At 47.6% G+C, this 27,778-nt stretch overlaps 2 protein-coding genes and 1 long non-coding RNA gene across 17 annotated transcripts in view; 1 reads left to right on the top strand and 2 right to left on the bottom strand.

Annotated features, from left to right (window-relative positions):
* Window positions 1–105: 105 nt before the first annotated feature.
* On the bottom strand, window positions 106–20,417 carry Itga2b (integrin subunit alpha 2b). 3 transcript variants are annotated; one of them, XM_078041979.1, is made up of 30 exons: window positions 14,961–20,417; window positions 13,076–13,197; window positions 12,889–12,986; window positions 12,615–12,780; window positions 12,292–12,345; window positions 12,176–12,217; window positions 11,960–12,088; window positions 11,540–11,587; window positions 11,363–11,406; window positions 11,154–11,207; window positions 10,974–11,026; window positions 10,584–10,795; window positions 7,739–7,921; window positions 7,452–7,497; window positions 7,248–7,352; window positions 7,109–7,164; window positions 6,865–7,016; window positions 6,551–6,676; window positions 6,107–6,174; window positions 5,827–5,974; window positions 5,224–5,316; window positions 4,890–4,969; window positions 4,511–4,591; window positions 4,180–4,279; window positions 3,929–4,081; window positions 3,696–3,818; window positions 3,141–3,254; window positions 2,845–2,946; window positions 2,355–2,471; window positions 1,054–1,290 (listed from the first exon to the last, which is right to left on the bottom strand). In XM_078041979.1, exons 1-30 carry the CDS (start codon window positions 15,146–15,148, stop codon window positions 1,237–1,239), a joined length of 3,111 nt encoding a protein of 1,036 aa, XP_077898105.1. In that variant the 5' UTR covers window positions 15,149–20,417; the 3' UTR covers window positions 1,054–1,236. The 3 variants fall into 3 exon arrangements, with proteins under 3 accessions (XP_077898107.1, XP_077898105.1, XP_077898106.1); XM_078041980.1 differs by lacking the exon at window positions 3,141–3,254; XM_078041981.1 differs by lacking the exons at window positions 10,584–10,795; window positions 12,176–12,217; window positions 12,292–12,345; ... (2 more) ...; window positions 13,076–13,197; window positions 14,961–20,417 and having other exon boundaries at window positions 106–1,290; window positions 2,738–2,946; window positions 11,960–12,052.
* On the top strand, window positions 11,923–13,967 carry LOC120884080 (uncharacterized). The gene is made up of 3 exons (XR_005726277.2): window positions 11,923–12,662; window positions 12,751–12,946; window positions 13,068–13,967. It is a non-coding gene; the product is annotated as an uncharacterized LOC120884080 (long non-coding RNA).
* A 140-nt stretch (window positions 20,418–20,557) lies between the features above and the next one.
* Gpatch8 (G-patch domain containing 8) overlaps window positions 20,558–27,778 on the bottom strand; it is a 93,759-nt gene continuing 86,538 nt past the window's right edge. For all 13 annotated transcript variants that reach the window (XM_021728331.3, XM_005328121.5, XM_040268708.2 and 10 more), the window contains one exon: window positions 20,558–26,866. In XM_021728331.3, coding sequence (XP_021584006.2) covers window positions 22,972–26,866 — 3,895 coding nt within the window. In that variant the 3' untranslated portion in view covers window positions 20,558–22,971. The remainder of the gene's footprint in view (window positions 26,867–27,778) is intronic.

Below are 27,778 nucleotides of genomic sequence, written 5' to 3'. Positions count from 1 at the left end.
GATGGACACAACACAATGCCTTTATTTTTATGTGGTGCTGAGGATGGAACCTGGGTCCCCCGCCCATGCTAGGCGAGCGCTCTACCACTGAGCCACAATCCAAGCCCTTATTTCTTGCTTTATTTTTTGGGGCGGAGGGTACTGGGGATTGAACTCAGGAGTACTCAACACTAAGCCACATCCTCAGCCCATTTTTGTGTTTGGTTTAGAGACAAGGTCTCATGGAGTTGCTTAGCATCTCGCTTTTGCTAAGACTGGCTTTGAATTCTTGAGCCTCCTCCCTCAGCCTCCCAAGCTGCTGGGATCACAGGCATGCGCCACTGGGCCTGGCTTCTTGCTTTATTCTTTCTCCACTTGAATTCGAGTTCCATGAGGGCAAGGATTGTATTCATTACTTCATCCCAGCACTGGAATAGTCCAAGGCACATGGTAGGTGCTCAATATTTATGGAACACATGAATCAGTTGGAAAGTTGTCTATCACTCCTCACCCCCTTATTATCAGAAGACTCTTCTTATCAGTGGGGAGGAAGGAACAGCATCAGGGTGGTAGTAGCAAGGTTTGGGGGTAGGTACAATCCTTGCTGTCCTCCTTTGGTGTGACACTGCCCTCCTCAGGCTGAGAGCTCTATCAGCCTCCCTCTGCCCTCCTCACCCTGAGCACAGTTTTATAGGCTTTTTTTTTTTTTTGAGGGGTGGAGAGAGGCCAGGAGATCATGTTATTTTTCCCAAGCCTCAGAGCATTTTAGATTTATCTCTTCAAAATCATGAAAAATATTCTGTTTAAATCTACCCACCAGGCACCCAGCCTTCCTTCTCTGCCTCTCCCAACCCCCACTCCCACATACACCTGCAGACACCTTACCCTCCCCTGCCACCCCATCTCTCTCATATCTGCTGCCCCCACTCTGCTCCTTGACAGTAATTTGTAACATCTGTCCTGGCAGAGACACTCTCGCTCAGACTTCTATCAGCTCTGGTCCCCAGAGAGATATACAAATATCTCTCCACTTCTCCTCTCTTTCTTGGACCCAAGAGGAGGCAGCTCAGTAGGTTTTGGGGGTCAATGTCTTTATTAGGCAACATGAAAGGATGTGATCCTACTCTGTTGGAAGAGGAGGGACACCAAAAGGCCAACATGGAACAGCTCCAACCCGTAGAGGTCAGACCTAGGGAGCAAGCTGGAGATGAGGCAAAGCAGGCACCACACACAGTCAGAACAGCACTGGGCTGGGCTTCACTCCTCTTCATCTTCTTCCAGGGGTGGCCGATTTCGCTGGAAGAAGCCAGCCTGGGGGTGCACAGGGGATGGAGTCAGGAGCTAGAGATGATCCCTATGCCTCAAAGTGTCAGTAAGAAAATGTGCTGGGCTCCAGCAGCCACAGATATTTTTCCTGGATCAGCACAGTACCTGAGCCCCACTGCACACAGCTGGAAACCTTTCCCTATTTAGAGACAAGGCAGGCAACTAATAGTTGGGTTTCTGAAACAAAATTTTTTTTTTTCTCCCCTGATTTTTTCTTTTTCTTTCTTTGATTTCTTTTCTTTTGGAGTACTTAGGATCAACTCAGGGCCTCAAGCATGCTAGGCAAGTGCTCTAGCCCTGAGCCACACCTCAGCCCTTTTACAAATTTTATTTTTATTTTTTTGTTGTTTACTTGTAGATGAACACAATACCATTATTTATTTATTTATTTATTTTTATGTGGTGTTGAAGATCGAACCCAGTGCCTCACATATGCTAGGCAAGTGCTCTACCACTGAGCCACAACCCCAGCCCCACAAATTTTATTTTTGAGACAGGGTTTCACTAAGTTGCTGAGGCTGGCCTCAACCTTGCTATCCTCTTGCCTCAGCCTCCTGAGTTGCTGGGATTACAAGGTTGTGCCTCCATGTCCAGCTTTGTCTGAAGTTTGTCTCTAACTGACTCAAGCATGTGATGATATGTGATGATTACAAGTTTAATGTATGCTTTCCCTAAAAGCACCACATCTTCCTAGGGCGTGGGCACTATTCTCCAGGAGCAGAGCAATGAGTGATCCTCCAGGGCCTCTTAAGCAGCAAGGGGCAGGGACAGGACCATTCCTGTGTTCTCTCACCTCACTAGGGGAAGGGAAGGACAGAACTGGAGGAAGTTAACCCTATCCATAGCAGCCAGGAATTCTAGAAGACTCTTCCTCAAAGGGTCTAAAGGCCTTAGAATTTCAGTTGCCACCCCTTCTAGGATTTATGCCCTGAAAAGAGGTCCTCAGAGAATGACATTCCAATAGTAAAGATGTACACAGGACAGGCCTGGTCTTTCCCTGCCTCCTAGTTTGTGTCTACCTGGGGACTCTACCACCCTTTACATCTTACCTTCCACATGGCCAGGACCAGAAGGGTGAGCAGCAGCAGGCCACCCAGAACTCCCACCAGTACCCACCAGATGGGAATGGGCTGCTCCTCCAGAGCCGGAAACAGCTGTGTCTGCACCTGGGGACAAAACTGGTGTCTCCTCAGACTCTTTTTTTTAATTATTATTATTATTACTATTTATTTATTTATTTATTTATTTATTTATTTATTTATATATGGTGCTGAGAATCAAACCCAGTGTCTCACACTTGCTGGATGAGCGCTCTACCGCTGAGCCACAACCCCAGCCCTCTCCTCACTCTTGACATCCACCTTTTCCAAGATTCACACCTGGGGCCTTTTAACCGCGCCCCACCCCCAGCCAAGCCATCACCTCCGCGTACCACCCCTCAGCTCCAGGGAGACCCTGCCCCCACGCTGGCTGGGCACCGACACAGGTATACCAATGGGTCTTGCAGGCCTCATCTCCCTGTGGTCCCCTCTCGCTCACCAGGGCTTCTCCGCTGGGCAGGCTGAGCGCAGGCACCGCGTAGGGAAGGGAAGAGACGTTGAACCACGCGTGCGACTGCAGCACAAACTGATCCAGCGGCCCCTACCGAAGGTGGGGGTAAGAGCCACAGGACTCCTCTGGGAATACCGCCCTCACCTCCAGAGCCAAACCTCGTCCTCTCCCTTTCCCCGCCCCTGTCCCCGCCTCCCCTGTCCCCGCCCCTGAAGCCCCGCCTCTCTCCCTGCAAACTCGGGTCCCGCCTCCACAAGGCCCTGCCCACCCGCGCCCAACCCCACCTGGCCCGGGCTGGGCAGCGACAGCAGGGCCAGCACCGTGACCGTGGCTCGTTGCCCGCGCACCATCTCCTGTATCTCACACTGCACCACAGTACAGGACGCCGACTCGCAGCTCTGAGAGGATGTGTCATCAGTCCCCAGCCCCTCCTGGCCCTTATCCCCTGCCCCTCACCCCAGGGTCCCAACAGAGAGAGGACCAGGAGGGTCAGGAAGCTCAGGCCTTCCCCTCGGGAAGGGCCTCAGGTTAGAGCTTCGGATGGTGTCTCTACATGCAGTTTGCTCGACAGCCCGGAAATGCAGGGACAAGGCTGGAAGGAGGAGGCCATCACATAGCCTTCAATACCCAGAATGTTTGCAACGTTGCTTTGGCAATTTTTTAATGTACTGGGAAGCTTAACTGCAAGTGTCCCCCAGCCCACTCCAGATACCAGCTCGGCATCATCTTTCCCGTTCCCTTGAAGTACTTTATGGGTCCCAGGGGGGCTCTTCCTGCCTCCTATCCCCTCTGGCTCCTGGGCCCAGGCAGGCCCCAGCCGGAGACCACAGGGTGCTCACCACCAGAACTGGATCCTGTTCTCCAGGCTGCTTGAGCCCTGGCAAGAAGGCCTGTCTGCGGTCCCGCTTGCGATGGACTGGTTGAGTGGGAGAAGGGCTGGGTGTGGTCAGCCTCCAGTCCAGCTGGGGAGGCAAGGGAGCTATCAATCCCCCGTGGTTTGTGTCCCCAACCTCAGAGACTGTGGTTGTTGGTTGGAGGACTCCCTCAGGTCTTTCACCCACCCAGTTCTCACCTTGAGGGGGTTGGGAGAAGGTTGTGTGGAGCACTGAAGGCCCCCCTGGGGCTGTATATTCAGGATGTAGAGGAGGTCCCAGGGCTGGGACTGGCCAGGAAGGTGGATGCTGAGGTGGACTCCATTTGCAGTACCAGGACCCTTGTTATGGAGCTTGGGGGTGGGATGTGACAGTAGGATGAGTTCAGCATATCACCCACAGCCCTTAGAACCCTCTCACCCTAGCCTGGGGCCCCGAGGCTCCTTCCTACCTCATAAGTGTATTCCACTTTGGGGATCCAGCTGTCCAAGCCATTCAGTTCCCTGTCACTTTCTTCTGCTGCCACCACGAGAGAGGCTGGGATGGAGTTCCTATAGGTGCCCAAGCCTCCAGAGTAAGTTTGATCCCCTGAAGGGCCTTTGGGAAACCCTCAATGGCCCCCTAAATTTACTCCTTTGTGTTTTTGTCTTTGAGGTGCTGCAGATAGAACCCAGAGCCCCACACTTGCTAAGCATGCACTCTGTCACTGAGCTGCATCCCAGCTCCTCACCTGAACTTCAGAGCCCTTCCACCATCTCCCCTTTCCAGTCTTGGCTGCTCACCCTCGCAGCTCCACTCTGGCCTCTGCCCGGACTGGCACATCCAGCAGCACAACCTTGCTGTTTGGATTCTGGCTGTTCTTGCTGGAGGGGAAGGGTGAGAAGAGGCAGGTCAGGTAGACTAGCCCAGCGAGTCTCTGGGGTGCAGCCAGAATTTCAGAGGGCTCAGAGAGAGCTAATTTCCCAAACAGCATGCTACACTGTAGATAGGCCTGGGCAGGTGTGGAGGGGTGTCCTCTAGGGCTCCAAGACTCAGAAAGAAGTCCCCGAGGAAGAAAGGGAACAGGGAAATGCAAGACAGGCACCACTGAAGACCCTTCTGTAAGGAAGTGTCCCTGCATGGGGAGAAAGTAGGGGAAAGGAGGGCTTCCCAGTCTAGTACCTCCTTATCTGCAGCTGGAAGGACACATACTCTCCAGCTTCTTCTAGGTTTTCCACACTCACCAACATTGTGATTTTGATCTGAGAGATGCAGAGGACCAAAGTCACTGCCAAGATGTCCACTCCACGCTGCGCAGCCCTGCTCTGAATATGGCCTCCAGCCCACCCACGCCATTATTATCTCCATTTTATCCAGAAGCCCACTTGGAGAGGGAAAGTTACTCACCCAGGAACATGCTGATAGGGAGTATGAGACAAGGATTCCAGCCCAGAGCTACCTGACTCCAAACTCAGTGTCCCCTCCCTGCTGTCTGCACATGTCTCAAAGGCCTCACCCGGGTGTTATTCTTCATGGGGTTTCCCAGCTCGCACAGCACCATCTTGGTATCATTCTCCTTCTTCTGGTTGCAGATGAGCCTCCTAAAACCCTTTTTGGAGCAGTTGGGAGGCATAGGTGGATTACAGAGCAGCCCATGTGTGTCTGGCACTTTCTTGGCAAATCTGTGAGACTTATGTACCAAGATGGGGGGCAGGATTCTAGGTTCTGTATTGCTGTGCACTTTATTACATTTTTAAGTGAATTTTCATTTTGAACATTAAAAAGAACACAGAATAGTACATAGGGTATAGCCTCATTGTTATAAACTACATCAGCAGGATGGAAAACAGATAACCATGTAAGTACCTGCCAATGTTGAAGGGAAAGACTGGAAGGAAATCCAGAAAATGTTCCTGTTAACATTTAGTTCCTGAGCCTTATTGGGTGTTTTATAATAGCCTTCAATTTTGTGTCATTAGCAAGTTTTTATCTTCCATATATATATATATTTAAAAGTAAGTCATCTTTTACAGCAAAGGTAAACAAAATGAGAGCTCTCCTGTGGGAGTTGAGAGTCACCCTCCAGGTCCCTAGCAGTGCCCCAGGGTGTGGGACTTACCTCAGTGTTGCTGAGAGCCTGCATGTAGTGGGCGCCTGGGGGCAGGCTCACCGCCAGCTCTGCCTCATAAGCCCCCTCGCCCTCATTGGCTGCTTTCACCTGCAGCTCCAGCACGTTATCAGCCCCAAATAGAAGTGGGGAGCCCATCCTGTGGGGGGAAATGGGTGAAGTCAGGAAGGCTCAGTCCAAATACAGGGTCTGGGAGGAAGAGCCAGGACCCAGGTGGGAAACAGATTTCGCGGGACAGAGGGGGCAGGGTTAGAGTGGGAGGTTCCCTCACACCATGGCAGTGAGCCAAAGCTGGGGCACACACAGATCGTCTTCTCCACAGTCCAGGATGATGCGGGTCTAGAAAGGACACAGCAGGGTTTATGGGTCAGCTAGAGGTGCTTGAGGTTTTGGGGTTTGGTGGGTTACATCAGAGTTAGGAAGACAAGAATAGGCTCGGGATTCATGTCAGAGCTTAGGGAGTGAGACAACCTAAGATGAGGAACATGGAGATCTCAAGTCTTTGGGGTTGATACAAGCTATAGGACTTGGTGGTGATGTCAGGGTTTATGAGTTTACATTAGAGTTTAGGGGATATTGAGATTTGGGCGGTTCATTAGGGTTTAGAGGTGACATCAAGGTTTTGGGATTCACATTTCAACTTGTATACTAACCCTAATCCTGATTTCCTGTCAGGAGTCTTGCATCTCCCTTGCCTCCCCTCTGCCCCACCCACCTGCTCCTGGACATGTGTGTCTCCATGTAGCACAAGAGCAGGGGCTACTCCAGTCTTCTCAAGTGGCAGGGACACGTTGAGGCTGAGCACAATAGGGCTCAGCTTATCCCGGAAATCCGTCTCATCCTAAGAGGAGGTCAAGAGTTGGGCAATCCTGCTACTTGTACATTTTTCCTTCCCTGGCCGGTAGGGACCATGTCCTATTGACCATTTCTGTACCCACAGCACCCATCCCGGTGCCCCAAGGCTGGATGAATAAGTCTGGTGGGTAAGCTTGGCACACCCAGCCCCATCAATCCCTGGCCTGGACATACTCGAAGGAAGGCTCTAATGGTGTGGCAGATGGGGCTGTGCCTTTCACTCAGGTCGAGGCTCAGAGTGATGGCCGCCTGTTGAGAGTCCAGCAGTAGCACCCGCCGGCCGTGGCGGGGCTTCTGCCGGTCCAGCTGCAGCTCAGCATTTATATCTGGCAGGGCAAACAAAAAGGATCAGGATCTCCCTGGCCAGCCTCTGGGAAGCCCAGACCTGCTTCCCTCCAACCTTCTCCATGACACTCACGCAGCTTCTGAGGAATGTTGTGCCCAGTGGCACCCACACACATCTGGATGTTGAAGCTACAAAGACATGAGTTAGTTCAGGGGCTAGAGCCTCTCCGAGGTCCTGGATCCTGCCCGGCCCATGCCCTCCACCACCTCACCAGCTCACTGGTGTTTTGGTCTGTTCCAGAACACAATTCTTCACAGCAGGATTCAGTGAGTCTTGCACCAGCAGCTGGACAGTGGTCCTCACTACCGGCTGAGCTCTGATGGGATCAGGGGAAGCCTGCTATTGTGACCCTTCCTGGCGTGGCCTCCTCTGATCATATGGGCCTTCCCCACCCCGCTGCTGGGCCAGTGCTCACCTGTATACAGCCACCTTGCTGGCCTCATAGGCTCCCACCAGCAAGTCTGTAGACATTGGGAGAGGAGTCAGAAGGGGCAATTAGAGAGAGTGTAGAGTCCTCATGTCATCTTCCCAGAGGTGCCTCATACCATCTCCCCCACTGAAGGCTTGACTGGCTCCACCCCCACAGGCATCCCAGAGCCCTTGCGGCACTAGGTCAGGCATTGGCCCCCAGCTATATCTGTCAGCACTTCTGGCAAATGCCATAAGGCCTTCCTTGTCTTGCTGGAGGCAGTTCAGGAGCACCTGGGTATCCATTGTCATCGATGTCCACAGCACCTCGCAAGGAGAAGCCAAAGCCAGATCCTGTGGGGAAGGGACTGTCCAGGACCTGGGCAGGGTGTGAGCTCAGCCCCTCACTTTGACCCAGGAAAATCAGCACTTGGCCTCGACCACTAGGACCCCCATAGGGGGCAGCCACTGCAACATCTGGAAGGAGTAAGAGAAAGGAAATGTCTGTCATTCAATCACCCTAGAGACTCTATAAAACCCTCCTGAGCTTCTTCTGTGGGCAGACCGGAAGAGTCTAGAAAGCTACAAAGTCTGGGGCAAGGAGGTGGCTGCACTGTCTTCTGGGAGTTTGCAATCTGACAGGAGAGAGATGAGTCAAGTAGAATTGTTATCAAAATAGTAAAAGCCTTTACTATCTATAGAGGAGAATATATTGACAATATTTCCTTTCATTCTGAAAATCTAGCATTATTACTTCTACTTTATTTTATTTTTATATTTTTTAGTTGTAGGTGGACACAATTCCTTTATTTTATTTTTATGTGGTGCTGAAGATCGAACCCAGGGCCTCATATGTACTAGGCGAGCGCTCTACCACTGAGCCACAACCGCACCCCCAATTACTTCTATTTTAGATGCAAAAACTGAATCCCAGAAGACTAAATAACTGAGATTTATTAATATTGGTCCCTCTTCCTTGATGGACCTTTGTTTTTGTTTTCTATTTTTTTATTCCACTTTCACCATGCAAACTCAGAGCCACATCACCACCAGCTTGTTATCACTATTTTTTTTTTTTCTGCTATGGAGGATGGAGCCTCAGTCCTTGGGCATGTAAGGTAAATGCTCTACCACTGAGCTCCAACCCCAGCACACTAATATTTTCAATAAAAGATAACCTTATAAAGTTCTTTGGATAGGCACCATGGCACCTGCCTGTAATCCCAATGACTTGAGAGGCTAAGGCAGAAGGATGGCAAACTTTGAGGCCAGCCTCAGCAACTTAGCAAGACCCAATCTCAAAAAAAAAAAAAAAAAGGCTGGGGATGTAGCTCAGTGGTAGAATGCCCCCTAGGTTCAATCCTTAGTAGTGACCAAAAAAGAAGTCTTTGCACAAGAATTAAGGTCTTGGGGATGGGGATATAGTTAGTTGGTAGAGTGCTTGCCTTGCATGCACAACGACTCTGAATTCAATCCCAGCATTGCCAAAAAATAAAAAATAAAGAAAGAAAGAATTAAGGACTTTGCTATATGTGTTACAACTATCTTTTCTTTGTCCTCTAATTTGGTTTACCATATGTTTTCTGTATAGCAGGTCTTTACTTTTAAATACCATTGTTGCTTTTCCTAATCAAATTACACAGAATTCATCCAGATAAGAGCACCCTCACCACAGCCTATCCTCATGCTGTGGTCCCCTCTCTTTCCTGATCCCTCTCCCGCTCCTCTCATTTCCTGAGCATTTTATCTTCCTTGTTATATCCTTGGTCTTGTTGCCCTGTTGCCAGTTTTCACTTTGGATTCCACTTTGGGCTAATTCAGATTGGGCATCATGAATTCCAGATCTCCAGCCTTCACTGGGAGCTCGAGGCTCAAGGCCTCACAGCAGTCTGAAGAGTTTTCTACTCAGCACCTATTTTGAAACTGCTCCATTCTGACAAGCTACCTGCACCCATTTCCTTCAGTAGGTGATCTCATCTTTACTTCATAAAGAGGAGCAGTGTAACTGCTGTCTTATAAATTTACACCTACTTTCTCTCCCTCTCCTCATATGATCCTTGAATAGGTGCTTTTCCTTGACCCTGCCTCTCAGGGACCTTCTTCTGGCTTATCCTTAAGTTTCCTCACGAGACCATTTTCCTTCACATTCAACATACCCCCTATTCTTCTGAATTGAAATAATCTTCCCTTGACTTCCCTCCTTTCCATGATCATCCTTTTGCTTTTTGCTTTCTTAAGTCAAACTGGTTGAAAGAGTCTTCTATACTGCCTGCCTCCAATTCTTCACCTTTATTCATACCTTGCTCCATGGTATTCTAACTTCTGTCCCTACCCTACCCTTGATTGATTCTTGTTAGTGACCTCCTTCTTGATAATGCCCATGGGATACTTCCCCAGTCCATCTAACTGTACCTTTCAACAGCATAGGCAGCCAGTGATCCTATCCTTCCTCCTGCTTAAAGCATTCTCTTCCTTGGAGAGAATTCTAGGTCATTGGATCTCAAGGTTCTCCTTCTATTTCCTCTGGATACTCTGTTTCTGTTTCTTTCTGATTCACCTCCTCTGGGTATCCCCTAAATGCTCCTACTCCTAAGGGCTCTATCTTGGACCTCTTCTCATTTCACAGGCTAGACCTACCTCTCACTCAGTCCTCTCTCCTAGAAGTGGGGGAAATCATGTCCAAGGATTCCCTGGACATTTCCACCTAATGGTCCCAAGCCCTTCAAGAAGTATGGACCTCCTTTCTCCTCCAGACCTGTGCCATGGCCTGAGTTCCAGGCAGTGAAGAGAACCACCAATGCACCCAACTCCTCTCTCTCCCTTACCCCATATCTCACAACCCATCAAGTCCTAGTAATCTAATTCCTAATTATCTATGAAGTCATCCTCATCTCTAATTTCACTGCCAAATTCTGCTGTCCAGTGGTCATCTGTCCTGGATTAGGGCAAATCCATTCTAACTGATTCCCTTTAATTCTCCTATCTGCTCCCATTCAGCAGCTGGGTTTTGAAATCACATTTAGGATAGTGTCACTCCTTGCTTGAGCCTTTCCTGGCTCCTGCTGCCCAGAGATGGAGTCCAGCTTTTTATGATGGCTGTCAACCCCCCTGCAGCAAGTGGGGTTCCTCTCATCCCTACCATTGTAGCCATCCCGGTTGAGGTCGCCCAAGGGTGCAATAGCAGAGCCAAATCGCCCATAGAGCTGTGTGCCGGTCAGCAGGAGGCTGGGGGCACCTAGAGCGTGGGGGCCTCGGGGTTGCAGGTACAAGTACACGCGTCCCACCTCTGCTAGCTTGCGGTCGGCCCGGCTCTCCATGTACAGTGGAGCGCCCACCAGCAGGTCGTGCCTCCTGCGAGCCAGATGGATGATTAGGATTCTAGAGAGGAGGGCCAAATCTCACCCCCCTTTTCTCTTCCTTCCCTAGGTAGTCACAGGAAAGGAAGGCTGAGAAAAGAAGAGATGGAGGCTAGCTTCGGCCTCTGTTAATTGGGGACCCAACTGGATAGGGGTGGGGCTCTCCTCCTCACCCGTCTGCATTGACATCAGTGACGACCACAGAATGCCCGAAATAAGAAGCCACCTGCAAGATGGGGAGCACCTTAGTTCGTGCCTCCAGACTCAACACCCTCTGTTAGACATCTGCCCATGAAATATTTGGGGTCTTAGCTCCAGGGCCTCTGCCACTCCAGCTGGGACGTGGCGCCCACCTGCTCTCCGTGCAATCGGTGTAGCGTCTGGTAATAGGAGTCCAGAATTTCCACCTGCAAGTAGAACGCAATGGAGCCCATTATTCCTGCTTCCTTGGAAGCCTGCAGCTCCCACTGAGAAAGGGCAGGAGGTTTGGGGGCGCAAGGAAGTTGTCAGCGTGAGGATTGTCAGGTTCTGAATGTGGAGTGGCAGGGCAGGGGGCACTCACCGCTCCCAAGGTAGAGCTCCAAGTGGGGGCACCGAAGACATACTCTGGGGAGTCCAGGGAATGAGATCTTCAGAACCTATCTACCCCTCCCCTCCCGCATTCCGCACCCAGGGGAGATTCGTGTAGATGCTCCTCCCCGTGGGCTCCCCAGCCCCGGCCCCTAAGTGGATTTCTTGCCTGTAGTGTTCAGATCCCCGTCGAACTCTCCCACGGCTACCGAGTACCCTGAGAACAGCACAAGTTAGTTTTTTCAGAAGCGTTAAGCAGGGAGGGAAACCGGAGACAAAGAAGGAGGGAACTCAGAAGCCACCAAGTTCAAACCCTGCGTTGTGTAAACGGGAAAACTGAAGCCATCAAAAGGCTAAGTAAACCTTGCTCGAGGCTTCACTGTGAGTGCAAGGAGGAAAAGGAGACATGGGGTGCATCAGAGTTGAGAAAAGGGCGTGGCGGGGAGAATGGCTGAGAACTGAGCTGGGGAGCCTCTGTTCTGGGGCTGGCCAGCTAGGATTGAAGGCTCAGGCAGACAGGATCTGACAGCTGAGGTGGGGGGTGACTCTTAGAATGCTGGGAAGCCCAGAGGGGAGGTGGCAGGTTTACCCCGATAGCCGTCGAAGTACTCTGGTTTGCTAGAGTCGTAGGTAAAGCTCTGGGTAGGAACGTTCCACAAAAGAGTGCCTGGACGGTAACTCGCGATGATATCGGCAATTGGAGCCCGGGCCAGAAGACCTAACAGTGGGGGACAGGAGGTGTGTGTGACCCAGTGCAGGGGAGACCAGGCGAGAAGGGAGAGAGTTGGTATCGCTGGGTATTTACCTAAGAAAAAATAGCCGCCAGGGGCCCCAAGCACCAGCTCTCCTGCCTGAAAGGGAAGCACTGAACGTGAGAGGGGGTCCTGTTCGGGGATGCCCCACATCACTTTTGGTCCCTACTTGCCTGGGTTACCACGGAGCTGAAGCCCACTTCACAGTACCGCTTGTCTCGGTCTAGAGAAGGCGAGGAAAAGGGATCAGCAAAGGGGCGGAATATGAAAGATACTCTCCAACCTGGAGCCTGGAGGGAGCGGAATGCGGTAGGAACCCAGCCTTGGGGAGCGGTGTGGAGGCGTGGCTTTGATCAGAAGGGGCGGGGCCAGGAGCTGAGCTGACGCCTGATTGAAACAAGGACCTGGGAACAAGACCTAGAGAGCTGTCCGCTTAAGGGCCCAGCTAAAGGGCAGCGCGTGGGAGGAGCCAAAACGAAGGGCGGAGCTTACAAAAAAAATGTTCTGCATAAACTCGGCTCATGGTATTGGACCGACAGGGTGAGTACTCCGCGCGGCCCCCACTTTGCAGTTGAACCACTACGCAGCCACCAACGGGCGTCTTTTCAGCTTGTTGAGTCTTTTCTAGGGCGTTCCAGTGTTGCCAGGGAGCGCAGGCCTGGAGCAGGGCCACAATATAGTGGAGAATGGCATGAGATTCAGGCTACCCCACGTGTCCCTGTTCCCCGACCCCGATGGCTCCTGGTGTCCTGTCTGCAGCGCCTACCACAATTACGTCTTTCCAGCTGACCACCGACGCCCCAAGTCCTTGCCGGGCCTTGAAGGTTTGGAGAGTTTGGGAGCCAATATTTTGGGTCTCATCGTCTGGAGGGCACAAGGAGGAATGGGGCATTGAAGCCTTGGTCATTCATGTCTCTCTGGTCCTTCATTTTACCTCCATTCCAGGGACTCACTGAAATTGAAGGACAGCGGGGAGCACTGGCCACCCGCAGCATTCCAGGGGCACAGGAACACGCCGCCAGTTTCCTCCTGGTTTGGGCCCAGGTTCCGCGGGGCGCCCACCACGATGGCCACTCTGTAGAAAAGCTGGATGAGCGTGGAGCAAATTTCTGCATATTCTGCCTGGTAGCCCGCCCTGGGAGCAGTGCTGGGAAGGCCATGTGGCCCCGGGAACACTGGATCATCTTTCTCACCGATCTTCATTTTATGGACAGTGAAATGGACTTTCAGTAAGGGAATTCACATGCCTATTGTAACCCAGTGAACTGGACTAAAACCATTTGGTTTGATTTGAACACCAAATGGTGTTTCTCTTCTGCTGAAAAAAGTACTCTAGAACTCTGATCACTGTCTCCACCCTCCTACTACCAACAAAAACCAGAGGTTCACATGCTTTCTGGAATGCCTATTTAGACTGTCACTAGATCCCTTCTTGAGAATTGTTTTTTTGTTGTTGTTGTTGTTGTAGATGGACACAATATATTTTATTTATTTGTTTTTATAAGGTGCTGAGGATCGAACCCAGTGCCTCACAGGTACAAGGCAAGCTCTCTACCACTGAGCTAAACCCAGCCCTTTAAGACTTAGTTTTAATGGTGAAGAATGGGAGAAGCTAAAGTGGGATATGGGTGCTGATACAGCTGAGGATCTAGGTTTAGATGACTGTTTGCCTTATGTAAACATAACAGGGATAACACCAATTAATTCTGTCAAGAGTAAATGTGGGCTGGGGAAACAGCTCAGTTGGTAGAGTGCTTGCCTCACATGCACAAGGCCCTGGGTTCAGTCCTCAGCAACACACACACACACACACACACAGTAAATATAATAAATGTATGGGGGAAACTAGGTGCAGTGTTATTCCTGCGACTCAGGAGGCTTTGAGGAATTCTTAGTTTGATGCCAGGCCAGGCAACTTAGCAAGATCCTTTTTCAAAATAAAAAATAGAGCTGGGATGTAGCTTAGTGGTAAAGCAACCTGCATTCAATCTCCTATACAAAAAAAAAAAATTATAAAGGGTATTTAGCATGGTCTCAGTCAAGCACTTTTGAAAAAATGCATCTTCTCATTGATCACACTCATTGAATGCAAGCCACCTTCAGAAGAGGACCTGACTTTAGGTGAAGTAATTGTCTTTAGCAGAGGAAATCCCCCAAATGACTGTTACTTGAAGGCTATCTGCCATTACGAGTCTCCAATACTGGATAATCCAGTGTCAGCCACAATAAGTCATATAGCTACAGAGACTGATTCTAAAGTCTGATCAATACTAAGAAGCACTTCATTGCTTCTTTTAAATATCTATAATTTGTATGGGGAGGAGGGGATATATTTTAGGAGTGTGCTGCCCCCACCTTTTGGTCTTGAAGATTAAACCCAGGAGTGTGTTACTATGCCCTTTTAAGTGTTTTGAGACAGGGGTCTTGCTTAGGTCCTCACTAAGTTGCCAAGGTTGGCCTGGGACTTGCAATCCTCCTGCTTCTGTCCTGAGTTGCTGGGATTACAGGATGCACCTTTGTGCCTGGTACTCCTTTATGCTTTTTGATGAGATGAGGATAAAGTGTCATACAATTGACACTTAAGGAAAAAATAAGGAATTATCTTTTGTCTTCTTGCTGTAGTTTCAGTGCCCATCTCTCTATTGGTACTCCTCCCTGACATCCTCACCTGAACCAGTATCACCCCAGCATTCCAGACAAGAGCTCAACCCAAATAAACTCCAGAATCCTCAACTACTGTCACAAATGGGGTACTAGAAGCACACCGAAGCAGTGTGTGTATGTATGTGTGTGTGTGTGGGTCCTTTCTCACCACTACCCAACTCCCTCAAGGCTCACCTTCCATGGTTGTCCTTGAGAAAGTCCAGTGAAAATCCGAAGTGGCTGTTATTGGGGCCTGTATAGAAAGTGAGTCCCACAGGGTCCAAGTTCAAGGCCAAGGCTGCTGGGACAGCACTAGGTCCCAAGAGCAGTAGTGCCCACTCCAGAAGCCAGAAGGCATGTAGTGAACACAAAGCTCTGGCCATCCTTCTCCCACAACCTCCTGAGCAGAAATGGGCAGCTCTTTCCTCTTTCTTTCAATTTCCACCACAGGAAGTCTTCTTATCAAACTAGAACCTAAAGTAATTTGCTGAGCAGCAGGCAGAGCAAAAGGGCTATAGCTCCTGGATCATATAATCTTTAGGATTACTAGGAAGGGGATGAGGCCATCCTGGTGGGTAGGAGCTTATGGTGGGAAGCCATGACTCCTCCTTTTTCCTGTGGGCAGCAGCATATCAACTCCTGTTGTTTCAGCCTCCCCACTATGTCTCTTTGAATATTCACCCCACCTCTCATAACAACACATTAGTATAAAGCAACTGATTGGGATAGTGTAACTGTGAACTAATAGGCCTGTAAAACTATATTCTAGCTCATAATTCTACAGCTACCCCTTTCCCCCATCCATCTGGTTACTCTGCTGTGGCACTTTGTGACTTAGCCAGAGGTAGGGGGGGTAAGGAAGCTGCTGTCCTCTGATAAGACCTGAGGCTGCCATCTTTTTGGATAAAGCACTTATCCACTTCCTCCTTCTAGGGCTTTGGGCAGCCTCATTCAGCCATATTGAGAGATTCCATTGCAGCAGCTTCCTCGCTCTTTCTCCATCTTTTTTTTTTTTTTTTTTTTTTTTACATTTTTTTTTAAGAGAGAGAGATGAGAGATAATATTTATTTTTTAGTTTTCTTTGTATGTAGTGCTGAGGATCGAACCCAGGCCGCACACATGCCAGGCGAGCGCGCTATCGTTTGAGCCACATCCCTAGCCCTCCTTCTCCATCTTAAGCTAAATAGTGTAGCTATAGCAGTGCAGCCAGTGCTGGGGAAAGGTCTTGGCTTAAGGGGCAAGGAGATGGAGAAAAGGTGGAGTCAGTACAGGGCATTATGGATCACATGCTTTGGGATTATGCACCACTTGTTCAGTTGGAAGCAGGCCTTCACTCCTTGGGTGACAGAACTTTTGTCCTACTATCAAGACTTGATTCTTGGGCTGGGGATGTGGCTCAAGTGGTAATGTGCTCAGCTGGCATGCGGGGGGCGCTGGGTTCGATTCTCAGCACCACATAAAAATAAATAAAGATGTTGTGTCCACTGAAAACTGAAAAATAAATATTAAAAAAAAAGACTTGATTCTTATTGGGGTTCATTGCCTAGAGGAAGCCTCCCTGACTCTTCAGGCTGGCACCCTAGGCTAACACACATGGGCACACTGGTTGGGTGTGGTTTGTTCCCTGGATTTTGTACATGAGTCCTACAAGGTTCCTTTCTGTAGCTCCAGGGCCTAGCCAAGAGCCTATCATTTAGTAGATCTTGCTGCAACACTGAAGAGAAGCATGCACTGAGGGCGGAAGATGAAAACATAGGTTGACAAGTGGAAAGTTTTGAGCGGAAAGGCAGTCATTTTTTATGGAAGAGGATGGGAAGATTAAGAGTGCCAGTCATACTGGCATTGCATGCCTTGCCAAAAGGCAGGTTCTCAGGAAGGCAATTTGAGAGGTCTGCTAGGAGTAAAGGAAAATCCATAGCCACATCCTCCTTTTTTTTTTTTTTTTAACAAGCACTCTACTGACTAAGCTATATTCTCAGTCCTGATCTGTAATCTTTTTAAAAAAATATTTTATTTGAGAGGAGAGAGAGAAAAATTTTTTAATATTTATTTTTTTAGTTTTCGGCAGACACAACATCTGTATGTGGTGCTGAGGATCGAACTCGGGCCACACCCATGCCAGGTGAGCGCGTTACCGCTTGAGGCACATCCCCAGCCCCAGTCCCATCCTCCTTTTGATCTATATTTTCTGATCAAACTCAGCCACCCTGTGCCATCCTGAAGTCCCTTCAACTCCTCCCTTCCTCTTGTACTTCATCTCAGCACACAGCTAAAAATCCTGTCCCTGACTAGGCTAAAAGATCCTTGAACTTTAGTCAGGGCCTTCTTCATTGCTGAATTCCCAGTGTCAAATTACAAGGCATGCAATTTGTTAGAATGAATACTTAACCCAGTCTTTTTTTTAGTTGTAGATGAACACGATACCTTTACTTGTTTATTTTCAGGTAGTGCTGAAGATTAAATCCAGTGCCAGGTTTGAACTCGGTGCCTCCCACGTGCTAGGCAAACGCTCTACCATTGAGCTACAACCCCAGCCCTTACCCAGTGTTTTATTTATCCCTACCTTCCCACTGTCCTCAACTGAGTGGTTACTGTATTACTGGTGTATTCTGTGTAGCCCAATACTAACTCACATTTCATTCAAGTTTTCAAATGTACTTATTCTGTTCAAGGCTCTGAGTTGATAAGGTATATAAAGATAACCTTCAAGATCCTACATTTAATCTAGAAGGGAGTTAAGATATTGAACACATATAACTGTTGCAGAGGGATAACAAGTATGTCTCATTAGGAAAAGAATGTTTCTCACAACAATCCTATGAAATAGGTACTATTACGACAATTTTATAAACACAAAATCTATGACACAAGGGAGTTTTAAGTGAATTGCCAAATTTTTTTCTTTTTTTTTTTTTTTTAGTACCAAATTTCTTTATTTGAAGGAATGGTACAAATTAAAGAACATAAGTGGATGTTTTGGTACAACTTATAGAAAAGGTAAAGGTAACCCCAATATGCATGCACTGCCTTGGTGACCAGGGAAGTCACTTGCACGGCTATGGGAAAGTCAGACTGAGAAATTGCCAAATTTTTCAAAGTGAATGGGTAACAAAACTAGGATTCAAACACAGGTGTGAATTGATATTCCAGCATAAGGAATGACATAAGAAAAGGGAGAAGGAACACAGAGGTCAATTACAAGGAAGGAAGGGCAAATAATGGATTCTGGACAGAGTGCTTAAAAGTGTAGACTTGGGCATGAGGGTGGAAAGGAGGTGGAGCTCAAATCACTGGAGGTCCTCTAATGCTCTAATGCCTATTAGATTTTCAGGGGATGGTGAACATAAGATCTTTTCAGTCAGGGAAATAAGAGATCCAATGATCAATTGTGTTCTAATTTGGAAGACTGTACTAGCTGTCTGTGGAGAGACAAGAACTGGTAAAGGAAGGATTTAGTGGGAAGATCAGATGGGTAGGGATTGCAATTCTGTTCTAGGTTATAGGTGATGAGGTCTGGACCAGGGTACTGGTGGAAAGAATGAGAGGGATCAGAAATTAGATTCAATAGGTGGTTGTGGCCCAGCATGGTGGCACACGCCTATTTTTTTTTAATATTTATTTTTTAGTTATTGGCGGACACAACATCTTTGTTGGTATGTGGTGCTGAGGATCGAACCCGGGCCACACGCATGCCAGGCAAGCGCGCTACCGCTTGAGCCATATCCCCAGCCCTGGCACACGCCTATAATTCTAGCAGCAGGAGAGTTCAAAGCCAGCCTCAGCAACTGTGAAGCACTAAGCAACTCAGTGGGACCCTGCCTCTAAATACAAAATAGGGGTGGGGATTTGGCTTAGTGGTTGAGTGCCCCTGAGTTCAATATCTGGCACGCCCCCCGCCCCCAACACAAAAAAAAGCTGGTTGTGGTAGGGAGGTGTCAAAAGCAATTCAAAGTTTGGGTGTTTGGCTGGTTTATTAGGACAGTGTTACCACTAATTTTGAAAACCCGAGGAGGATCAGATTTAGGAAAGTAGAGTTGATTTTCAATATGGATTGTGTTCAGAGTTGGGTTGATCTCCCATCTAAGAGTGGGCAGAATGCTGACACCTTGTTCCCACTTCCCAACCTACCAGCCAGTCTTAGAATCCCTCAGTGAATTCATAATTCTGTTAAGGTTTCATTTAGCTAGGAATTATTAAAATAACCTCAACTGCTTCAATCATGTGCTTGCTTGGCACTGAACAAGGTGATGTGGAGGTTAAAGAAACTTTTTTTTGGTAGTAATAGGGATTGAACCAGGGGCGCTTCATCACTGAGCTACAACTCCAGCCTTCTTTATTTTTTGAGACAGGTTTTTGCTCAAGCAGGCCTCAAATTTATAGTCCTCCTGTCTCAGCCTCCCCAGTAGCTTGGACTACTAAAGGCATGTGCCACTGTGCCTGGTTTACAGAATTTTTTTCAAATCTTTTAAAATGTTCCCTTGTATAATCTCTTTGGAAAGCAGGAAGACCCTAAGTTTGAGACCAACCTAAGCAACTTAAAGAGACTCTGACTCTAAATAGAAAGATGGAGAGAAGAATCAGCCCGCCAACCCAGAGTTCACAATCTTACTACGAAGCAGTGAACATAAAATCATTTTATGTTCATAAAAGAACCACAAGGATTCTGAAACACCAGTTAGTTTTAGGGAGGCCAGCCAGGAAAATGCTGTAATAATTCAGATTTGGGTTGATAAGGGTGACATGAGGATATTTCTGACAAATAAAAATGGAAATGGTTGATAAGGCCTGACTTAGTCCTCAAGGGTATAGAAGAGGAGTCAAGGTGGTTGAGGCCTTATCAGAGCAAGGCAGCTGCACATACTTACAAACCACACTTTATACAGGTCAGTTTGCCTCTTTTGCTTGTTACCTTCTTTGTTCTCAAAAATTTACTTTTTTCTTTTTTTTTTTTACAGTACTGGGGATTGATCCAGGGGTGCTCTACTATTGAGCTACATCCCAGGATCTTACTAAGTTGCTGAGGCTAGCCTAGAACTTGTGATCCTCCTGCCTTACCCTTCCCAATTATCTGGGATTACACATATGTGCCCCTTTGTGATTTTTTGACATGGATGAGTAGGGTTTTGTCTCAGTAACAATTTGGGCTTGTTTTCTTAAACAAGTGGAAGGGCTCAAACATTGCAGTGGTATTAAAAAGGTTGAAAATGGTAATTCAAGCCCAGTTATACAGAACTTCAACAGGAGACCGAAGGCCAAGCAGATGACTATTGTAATCCCACTGCCCTTAAATGAATCCCAAATTCTAAAAAGGTGGAAGTTCCATGTCAATTTAGTGAGCATCTCCACATTCTATGTATTCTACTATACAAAGATTATAGAGCTAAAATGAGGGGGGAAAAAAAAAGAATAGAAGAAAAGCCATGTAGCAAAGAGGGAGCAGAAAGGTACACATTCCAAATCATCTACTTAAGACTAAGAAAAACCTCACTACTAGTCTTCTTCCCAGGGCTATCTTTCCCCTCTCCTTGGAAAAACCTGAACTTTCAGAAACACAATTCTAAATACCTCAAATTGATTCACAAGAAACTATAGGGCTGGAGTTGTGGCTTAGCAGTAGAGCGCTTGTCTAGCATGTACAAGGCCCTGGGTTCGATCCTCAGCACCACATAAAAATAAAAAAGAAAAAAAGAAACTATCCTTTAATATTTTCAAATAAGGTGTTATTTATAAACCAAAACTCCAACCATTCCCAACCTGATTAGATGGGCAACAATCACGACAGACTCTGCTAGTTTCCACAAATCATTGGTTTATTAGAAAGCTCCTTTCCCTCATTTTACAGCATATATAGCTCTATCATATGTGATAAAGTTAAATACAATCTGTTATGCTTGTAAGTAAGGATAGGTTATTTTGTTTTTCCTTTTTTTTAGGTTTTAAAATCACTATTCTGGAAGTTAAAGAAAACTGCCCCCAGGAAGGCAGAGAGGTGGCCAGAGTATGGCTCAATCTACAGGCTAAAGGGAAGCAGCACAAAAAATGTTAATACTGTATTATTTAAATATTTACATGGGCTGAAAGCAAAGAAAAATGAATCCCTTCACTTCAAACAGATGATTTCATTTTTCCAGTGCTAGCTATCCAAAAAGTGATACTTCTGAATCAGATGAGGAGCAGTGAGGAGGCAAGAAGAGGTGTTCAGCCAAGAGTCTTTGTCTAGCACTTGCTTCTCATTAGCTCAAAGCCTTTTTCTTTTGGAAATTTGAGAAGAAAGGCAGGGGCAGAGTCTTGGCCCAGGTAAATATGGTTTGTTTTTTCTGTCAGGTGACCACTCAACAAATTCTAGCCACAGGAATTGGTAAGGAAATACCAGAGGAAACCACTAACTACACCAAAGGAGATGGGACCTGCAATACAAGCAAGCACCTTTGGGTGTGTTAATTAGAGCTGAGAGCCTGGGTGAAAGGCAAGAAGAGGGGGAAATGGGGCTGAGGCAGCAATTCCTCTGGTCAGTGTCATGGGAGAGACAGAAATAGGAACCTCTACTGCTGAAACTGAGCTGGGTAGAAGGCCTGGAACTATGAAGCAATAGGTATCTATAAATGTGTTCACCTCCCAACAAAAGGAGAAAACTGTCCCAACTCTATTACCCTCTGGTCTACTTCTACTTCAGTTTCTAGCCAACCCAAAAGGCACATTAAAAAAAAAAAAAAAAAGAAAAAAATTGTCAGAGGGGCTAAGTTCTGGGAAGGCAAATGGTCTTCCTGGAATAAGGTACCCAGGGAAACCCAGGAATTCCCCCCAGATAATCAATGAATCTCATTGCTTCCAGAGAATCAAGCTGCATCTCACCCTTCCTCTGCAGGGTCCACCTGTTTCTCTGTGTAAAACAACAAAGAACATGAGGGAGACCATCACAACTGAGCATCCCTCTGACACCCGCAGCTGACTGCTGCCCATTAACTCAAAAATCCCAGTGCTGGGGGCACCACTTAATGCAAATTACCTAACATTTTGTCCCAGCAAAAAATGTTTTGACATTTTTATAGTTCATAACTTCAAAAAATACATGAGCTTGATAAAATATACATGCTTAGTCATTTTTGTATCTAGCAGAAAACAAATACTTTATTTTTTTTTTGTTTTCATTTTATAACCTTTAAAGTTTCTTAATTCAACTAGGGCAAACATATTTACACAAAGCCACCAGAACAAGGATCACTTAAAGAGCTGGATGTAAAAAATATTATTGCAGTATACTACAAATATGGAACCTTTTTATATGAGCTACAAAAAGCAGCATTTTACGTTTATAGAGTTCAGTGCAATTTTTACATTAAAAAATCCTATAAATTAAGAAGGAAACATCAACACAACAGAAGAAAATATACCCTTCAGATACATGAGCTCCTCTCTGGGGAAGCACACGGGCAACTATGTTCCGCATAGCTTCAATTCATGATAGGATCTTCTTTTCTGAGATATGCAGATGCCTTTTCTGGGATGAGGGATTTGAGTAGTGCCAAATGTGTGGCTGTTTGGGTGGAAAGTGGATCAAATGGCAGCCTGAGTTGCATCTGGTTCCAGGTCAGACTCCCTTTCCACCTCACCTGGGATAACATGTCACCAGGGGATAGTCAAAGACACTGCCCAAAGGTACCCAGGGAAATTGGGAAAGTGCTCCAAGGTCTGGTGCTATAGGCAGCAAGCTGGATTCCACAGGATCTGGTAGATCTTTCACTGCTGGAGAGATCGCTTGGCCTTCCTTTGTGGCACTGAGAAGGCAGGACCAGATGGGCCCATGGCAAGTGCTTTGGTGACAACCCACCAGAGAGGAGGAAAATGTTTTAAAATTTATAGAAGGGAAGAGCACAGGATAAAAAGTAGAAGGAGTAGGGAACTATTTAAATTTGACATTTTGGAGACATTGCTGCAAAGGGTTGGGTAGCACTTACTGGTGTTTCCTAGCTTAGAAACACAGGAGAGGGAGGGACAAATAGAAAGGAGGAAGAGGGGCGGGTAAATCCCTGATAATAACCCAAAGCAAACCTCAAATCTAAACCCATCCCTGCAAGCCAAAACAATTCTTTGGCTGTCAGACACTGCCCATCCCAGCTTTTGCTTGCTGGTATTAATGGCTCAACACCCCCAAGGGAAGAATCCTGGGTCACCTTCCCTGGCCCTACATATACTCCCATCCCCCAATTCATGTGCCATGGCTGGGGGGGTGCTGCAGGTCCTGACCTGAGAAGATGGGGTGAAGTAGTGGGTGAAGGTGGAGGGCAGTAGCAGCTGCTGCAGCAGGCCGTGGGGCAAGAAGGGTAGGGTAGAGGGCAGCATGTGGGACAGGGTGGAAGGTGAAGGGTCCAGGATGAATGGCTGAGGCAGGAATGATGTGGATGGGATGGCTAGCAAGAAAGGTGGCAGGGTGGCCAGGGATGATTGAGTGAGTGAGGTGGGACAAAGAAATTGGGGTCAGATGGGGCTGAGGAATATGATGCACTTGGGCAAGTGGCTGGGGATGAGGGTGGGGGTGAATGCCAATGGCGGCAGCAGCAGCAGCAGCATGATGTTGTAGGATGGCATGCTGAACAGTTGTGATGGAGGTGGCAGAGGCTGTGGCTGGCTGCTGAATGTGGATGGGCTGCAGGGCTGGAGTTGCTGGAGCCAGGGCTGCAGAGGCTGGAAAGGCCTTTACTTGCTTGGCCAGAAGCTGCTGCTGGATGTGTTGCTGTGCAGCCTGCTGGAGCTTGCTGTACTTCTCCATCTCCTCAGGTGTGAAGGTGATGGGCTGGCTCTCCAGGGGGGCCAGGGAAGCATCCTCAGCCCCATCTGTTGACTCAATACTAGGTTCCCCACTGGGAGGTGCATAACTGGGAAAGTGCTCAAGGTCTGGTGCTATAGGCAGCAAGCTGGATTCCACAGGACCTGGCTGACTGCCACTATCCAGGGACTCTAAGGTGTCCCCATCACTGGGGTCAGGGAGGTAGTTATGGGAGATGGTTGGGTCCCCAGAGTAGCAGTCAGAGTGTGCTGGGGTACCTAGTGGAGCCACAGCTTGATCAGCAGTAGCTTCTTCAGACTTTGGCTCTTCTGGGGGTGGGTCTGATAAAGGGCCAGCTGTTTCCTCTGAGGGGAACTGATGCCCAAAGTGTGCATCACTACTCCCTGAGGGCCCTTCTTCCGTCTCCGACTGATCTTGTTCTTCCCCCCTTTCCAAGCCAGACTCTTCACATTTCTTGTTAGGCTTTCGGGTAGCTGGGAGCTTCCCTATCAGTGGAAGAACAGGCTTATTGCCAAGAGAAGGGGGAAGCTTGGGCCCGAAGTAACCTTGTGGTGGGTCCTTGAGCTTGAGCCCAGCTTTACTGGGGGTGACCTGCACCTCCTCACTCATACTGGGTTTCCTCTCCACTTTCCTAGACTGGATCTTCTCCAACAGCAGTTTGGCAGTGACAGAGTTCTTGTCTTCAGGGCTGCAGTCACTTTCTGACCCCCTTCCTGTGCCAGTGTTGCTGTTCTGGGAGGGTGGGCCTGTCCCTTTATTGTCATCTCCCCTGCCATCATCTTTTTTCCCAGGACCTTCATTCCGCCCTGATCGAAAATAGTGGGGGGACTGAGAGCGATAGATCTTTGAGCGAATGAAGTCCCGACGACCAGAACGCCTTTCCTCAGGACTCTCATGACCCCATGATCCCTTTCTGGAGCCTGATCTCTGGGAAGGGCTCCTGGTACTACGGCTGCGATCCCGGCTATAACTCCGGCTTCGCTGCCAGCTATGGGCTGTGGTGCTGCGACTTCTCCTCTTGCTCCGACTGCGACTACAACTGCTGCTACGGCTGCGGTCCCGGGATCTTGAGCGCTCTCTGGTATGACTCCGAGAACGACTTCGAGACTGGCTGCAACTGAGGCTATAGTCATCATCAGAAGATGAATATTTGTGTCGTTTGGATCGGTGCTTGGAGCTGGCATAATCTGAGTCATCTGAGTCATGAGAGCGCTTAGAGTGTCTTCGTGATCGGTCACTATAGTCACTATAACTGTCATCAGAGTAACTGTGCTGTCTACTATAACAGCTCTGGTCTGAAGAAGCATCTGAACTACTTGTGTAAGAGCGTCTGGAAGAACGGTGTGAGGAATGGTGCCGGCCAGACCGTGAGCGGCTTCGGGAATGCTCACTGCCTGAGTCTTCCTCCTCCTCCTCCTCCTCCTCCTCCTCACTATACTGGGATGGAGACTTTGGGTGCTGCCTGCGTGATGAAGCATCATCACTATCCTCATCTCCACTACTGGGTCGGCTCCGATGGCTAGATCGGCTGCTCCGTTTGGTGCCAGCTCTCCGCTGGCAGGATGAAGCTGGTGGTTCACCTTTGTGTTTCCTCCCACCATGATCCTGGGAACTGCTACCACCCCCACCTTCATCTTTTTTGCTACTGCTCCCTTCTTCAGCAGGGAGGGATCTCCTCTGGGAGTCATCTTGGGCGCGTCGCCGTCTTCTTGGTGGTGCAGGGCTACCACTTCCAGGAGGTTCTGGTTTGGGTCCTCGTTCAGAATCTGCTGGGGCTGATGACTTATTCTTCTTTCGTTTTCGCTTCTTACGCTTTTTAGACTTTTCCCCAGACTCTGCCTTAGAGCTTTTCTCTTCTGTGTCAGCCTTGTGTTTCCGTTTGTGTTTGCTGGACTTTTTGTGTTTCTTTTTCTTTTTGTGTCGGTGGGACTTCCCAGATCGTTCTTTCTTGCTAGGAATGCTTTTCCCTATATCTTCAGTCTCTGACCCATGGCTGCCCCCAGGCTCCAGTTTGTTCAGGCTGCTACAGGCAGGCCCTGAAGCAGGTACTTCCATTCTGCTTCCTGATGAATGTACTACATTCTCTCCCACTTCCTTGCTTTTATTTGGCTCACCAGGATCAAGGCCTTGGAGCTGGTCCTTTGAGGATCCTCCCATATCCTTCGGTTTTTCTGTCCCTTTACCCCTGGCATCTTTGTTCCTTGAAAGTTTAAAGTCAAAGTATAAAGGGTTACAACTGTAGGAAATGGATGGTTCTGCCTTGGTGAAAATTAATAGTTCTGATGGCCACTGGAGGGCAGTGCTTTCATCTTTGCTCAAAACTGGGAAAAAGGGGCCAGTAGGATGTTTGGGTCCTTCCTGGCTTTCTTTCCCAGCTGGGGTGGCCTGACAGGTTTCTTTAGAAGGATTAGACTCACACATTTGGATCTCTGAAGACTTTTGACTTTGACTTTCTAAACTCTGCTCACTTATATCCCCTCCTGTGGTCTTTTTTGTGTCAGGTTTGCTTCCAGGCTCTGAGGGCTCAGTCACAGTGGCTTCCTTCTGCTGCTCAAAGACTTCACTAACTGCCTTTTCTGCTCCTTGGCTTGCTGTCACCTTAATACAGCCTTTAGGCTTGGGAGAATTACTTTTTTTGCTTTCTGGGGCATTCTTTGAGTGTGTAGTATTATCACCTTCCATTTGTTCACTGGCTCTCATAAAGAGTAAGAAGGGAAAATTAGGTTTTACTTTGCAGTGCGCTGGGGGAATATAGTGGTAATACTCTGGCTCTGTACCTCCAGTTCCTTCCTCTCGCTTCATTCTTTTTAACTTGGATAATGTTGAGGCAAGAGACCCTCCATCCTGAGGGTCTTCATCTTCTTTTTTACCATCAAGATTACCGCTACCATCAGCATCTCCCACCTTTTGCAGTCCTTGGTCAGAACCCTTCTCATCAGATTTTGTTCCATCTTCAGAGGGCCCTTCCTCTGCATGATCCTTGAAAACAGATGCTATTGATTCAAGTTTAACAGGAGCCTTCTTGGCAAAGGAAAATGACACTCCCAATTTTTGCAATGGAGTCCCCAAATTATTCTTAAGGCCAAAGCTGATGCCTTGAGAGGATGACCCAGAAGCTTGTGCCAGTCCAGTGGGATTAGTGATCTGTACTGCAATGAAGGGGCCTCCTTTATCTGTGGAGAATTCAGATCCCAAGCTACAAGTAGCAGTGGTACCTGTGCCACTGTTTGTAGTTGATTCATCCTTGTCTTCATCTCCACCTTCTTCATCTACAGCCACCGTGGTTGGTCTAAACATAGGACCACTTCCAGGTGCACTGCACAATGGTTTAAAAAAGTGAGAAAAAAACCAAAAATAGGTTTAAGGGTACATTTTATATATCTTATAACATACTCATCTTTTATGTTCTACCATTCATCATAGGTAGGTCTCAAAGACACTAAGAGGTGGCCATTCTGTATTGCTGTGCTAATGAAGGAAGCTGCTCAGTGGAAGTTAAGCAACATCTCACTCTATTAAACAACCAACCTAAATTCCCAGGGGCAGCCAGTTACTGCTGTTTTTTCTTAAGCTGTCTATATTACAAAAAAATAAGGCTTATCTCAAATACCCCATTATTACCATCTTGTATAGTCTATCGCAACCTGCTTCTGATCATATTTATTACTATTATTATTCTACCCATTGGTATAATACAAAATGTACGGCTATATATAACTCTATCCACAAGGTTATATTTCATTCAGCTAAAGAAAAAAATAAATAAATGCTAGGCATGGTGCCAAATACCTGTAATCCCAGAGACACAGAAGGCTAATGCAAAAGAACCATAAGTTCAAGGCCAGTCTCAGCAACTTAGTGAAGCCCTAAGTACTGTACAAACACCCTATCTCAAAAAATAAAAAATAAAAAAATAAAAAGCTCAGTGGTAAGTTAATTGAACCCGCAGTACCAAAAAACAAAAGCAAAAACAAAAACAAATTTCTCAGATTTCATTTTTCAAAAAATGGGCATATTCTGTATTAAACATAGAAACTTCTACCATGATACTTCTACCATGGGTTGTTATGTCTGTTTTTGAAGCAAATAGCCTGTGTATATATCCTGGGCACTACATCCAAACATTTGCTTTGGTTTTATATATAATAATAGTACCTTCTCATCCATGGGTGAAGTTTCAAAACCCCAGTGGATGACTGAAATTGTAGATAGTACTTAACCATACACA

This window comes from Ictidomys tridecemlineatus, chromosome 3, assembly GCF_052094955.1.
Source record: "Ictidomys tridecemlineatus isolate mIctTri1 chromosome 3, mIctTri1.hap1, whole genome shotgun sequence".
Taxonomy (NCBI): domain Eukaryota; kingdom Metazoa; phylum Chordata; class Mammalia; order Rodentia; family Sciuridae; genus Ictidomys; species Ictidomys tridecemlineatus.
This window is presented reverse-complemented; position numbering and strand designations above follow the sequence as displayed.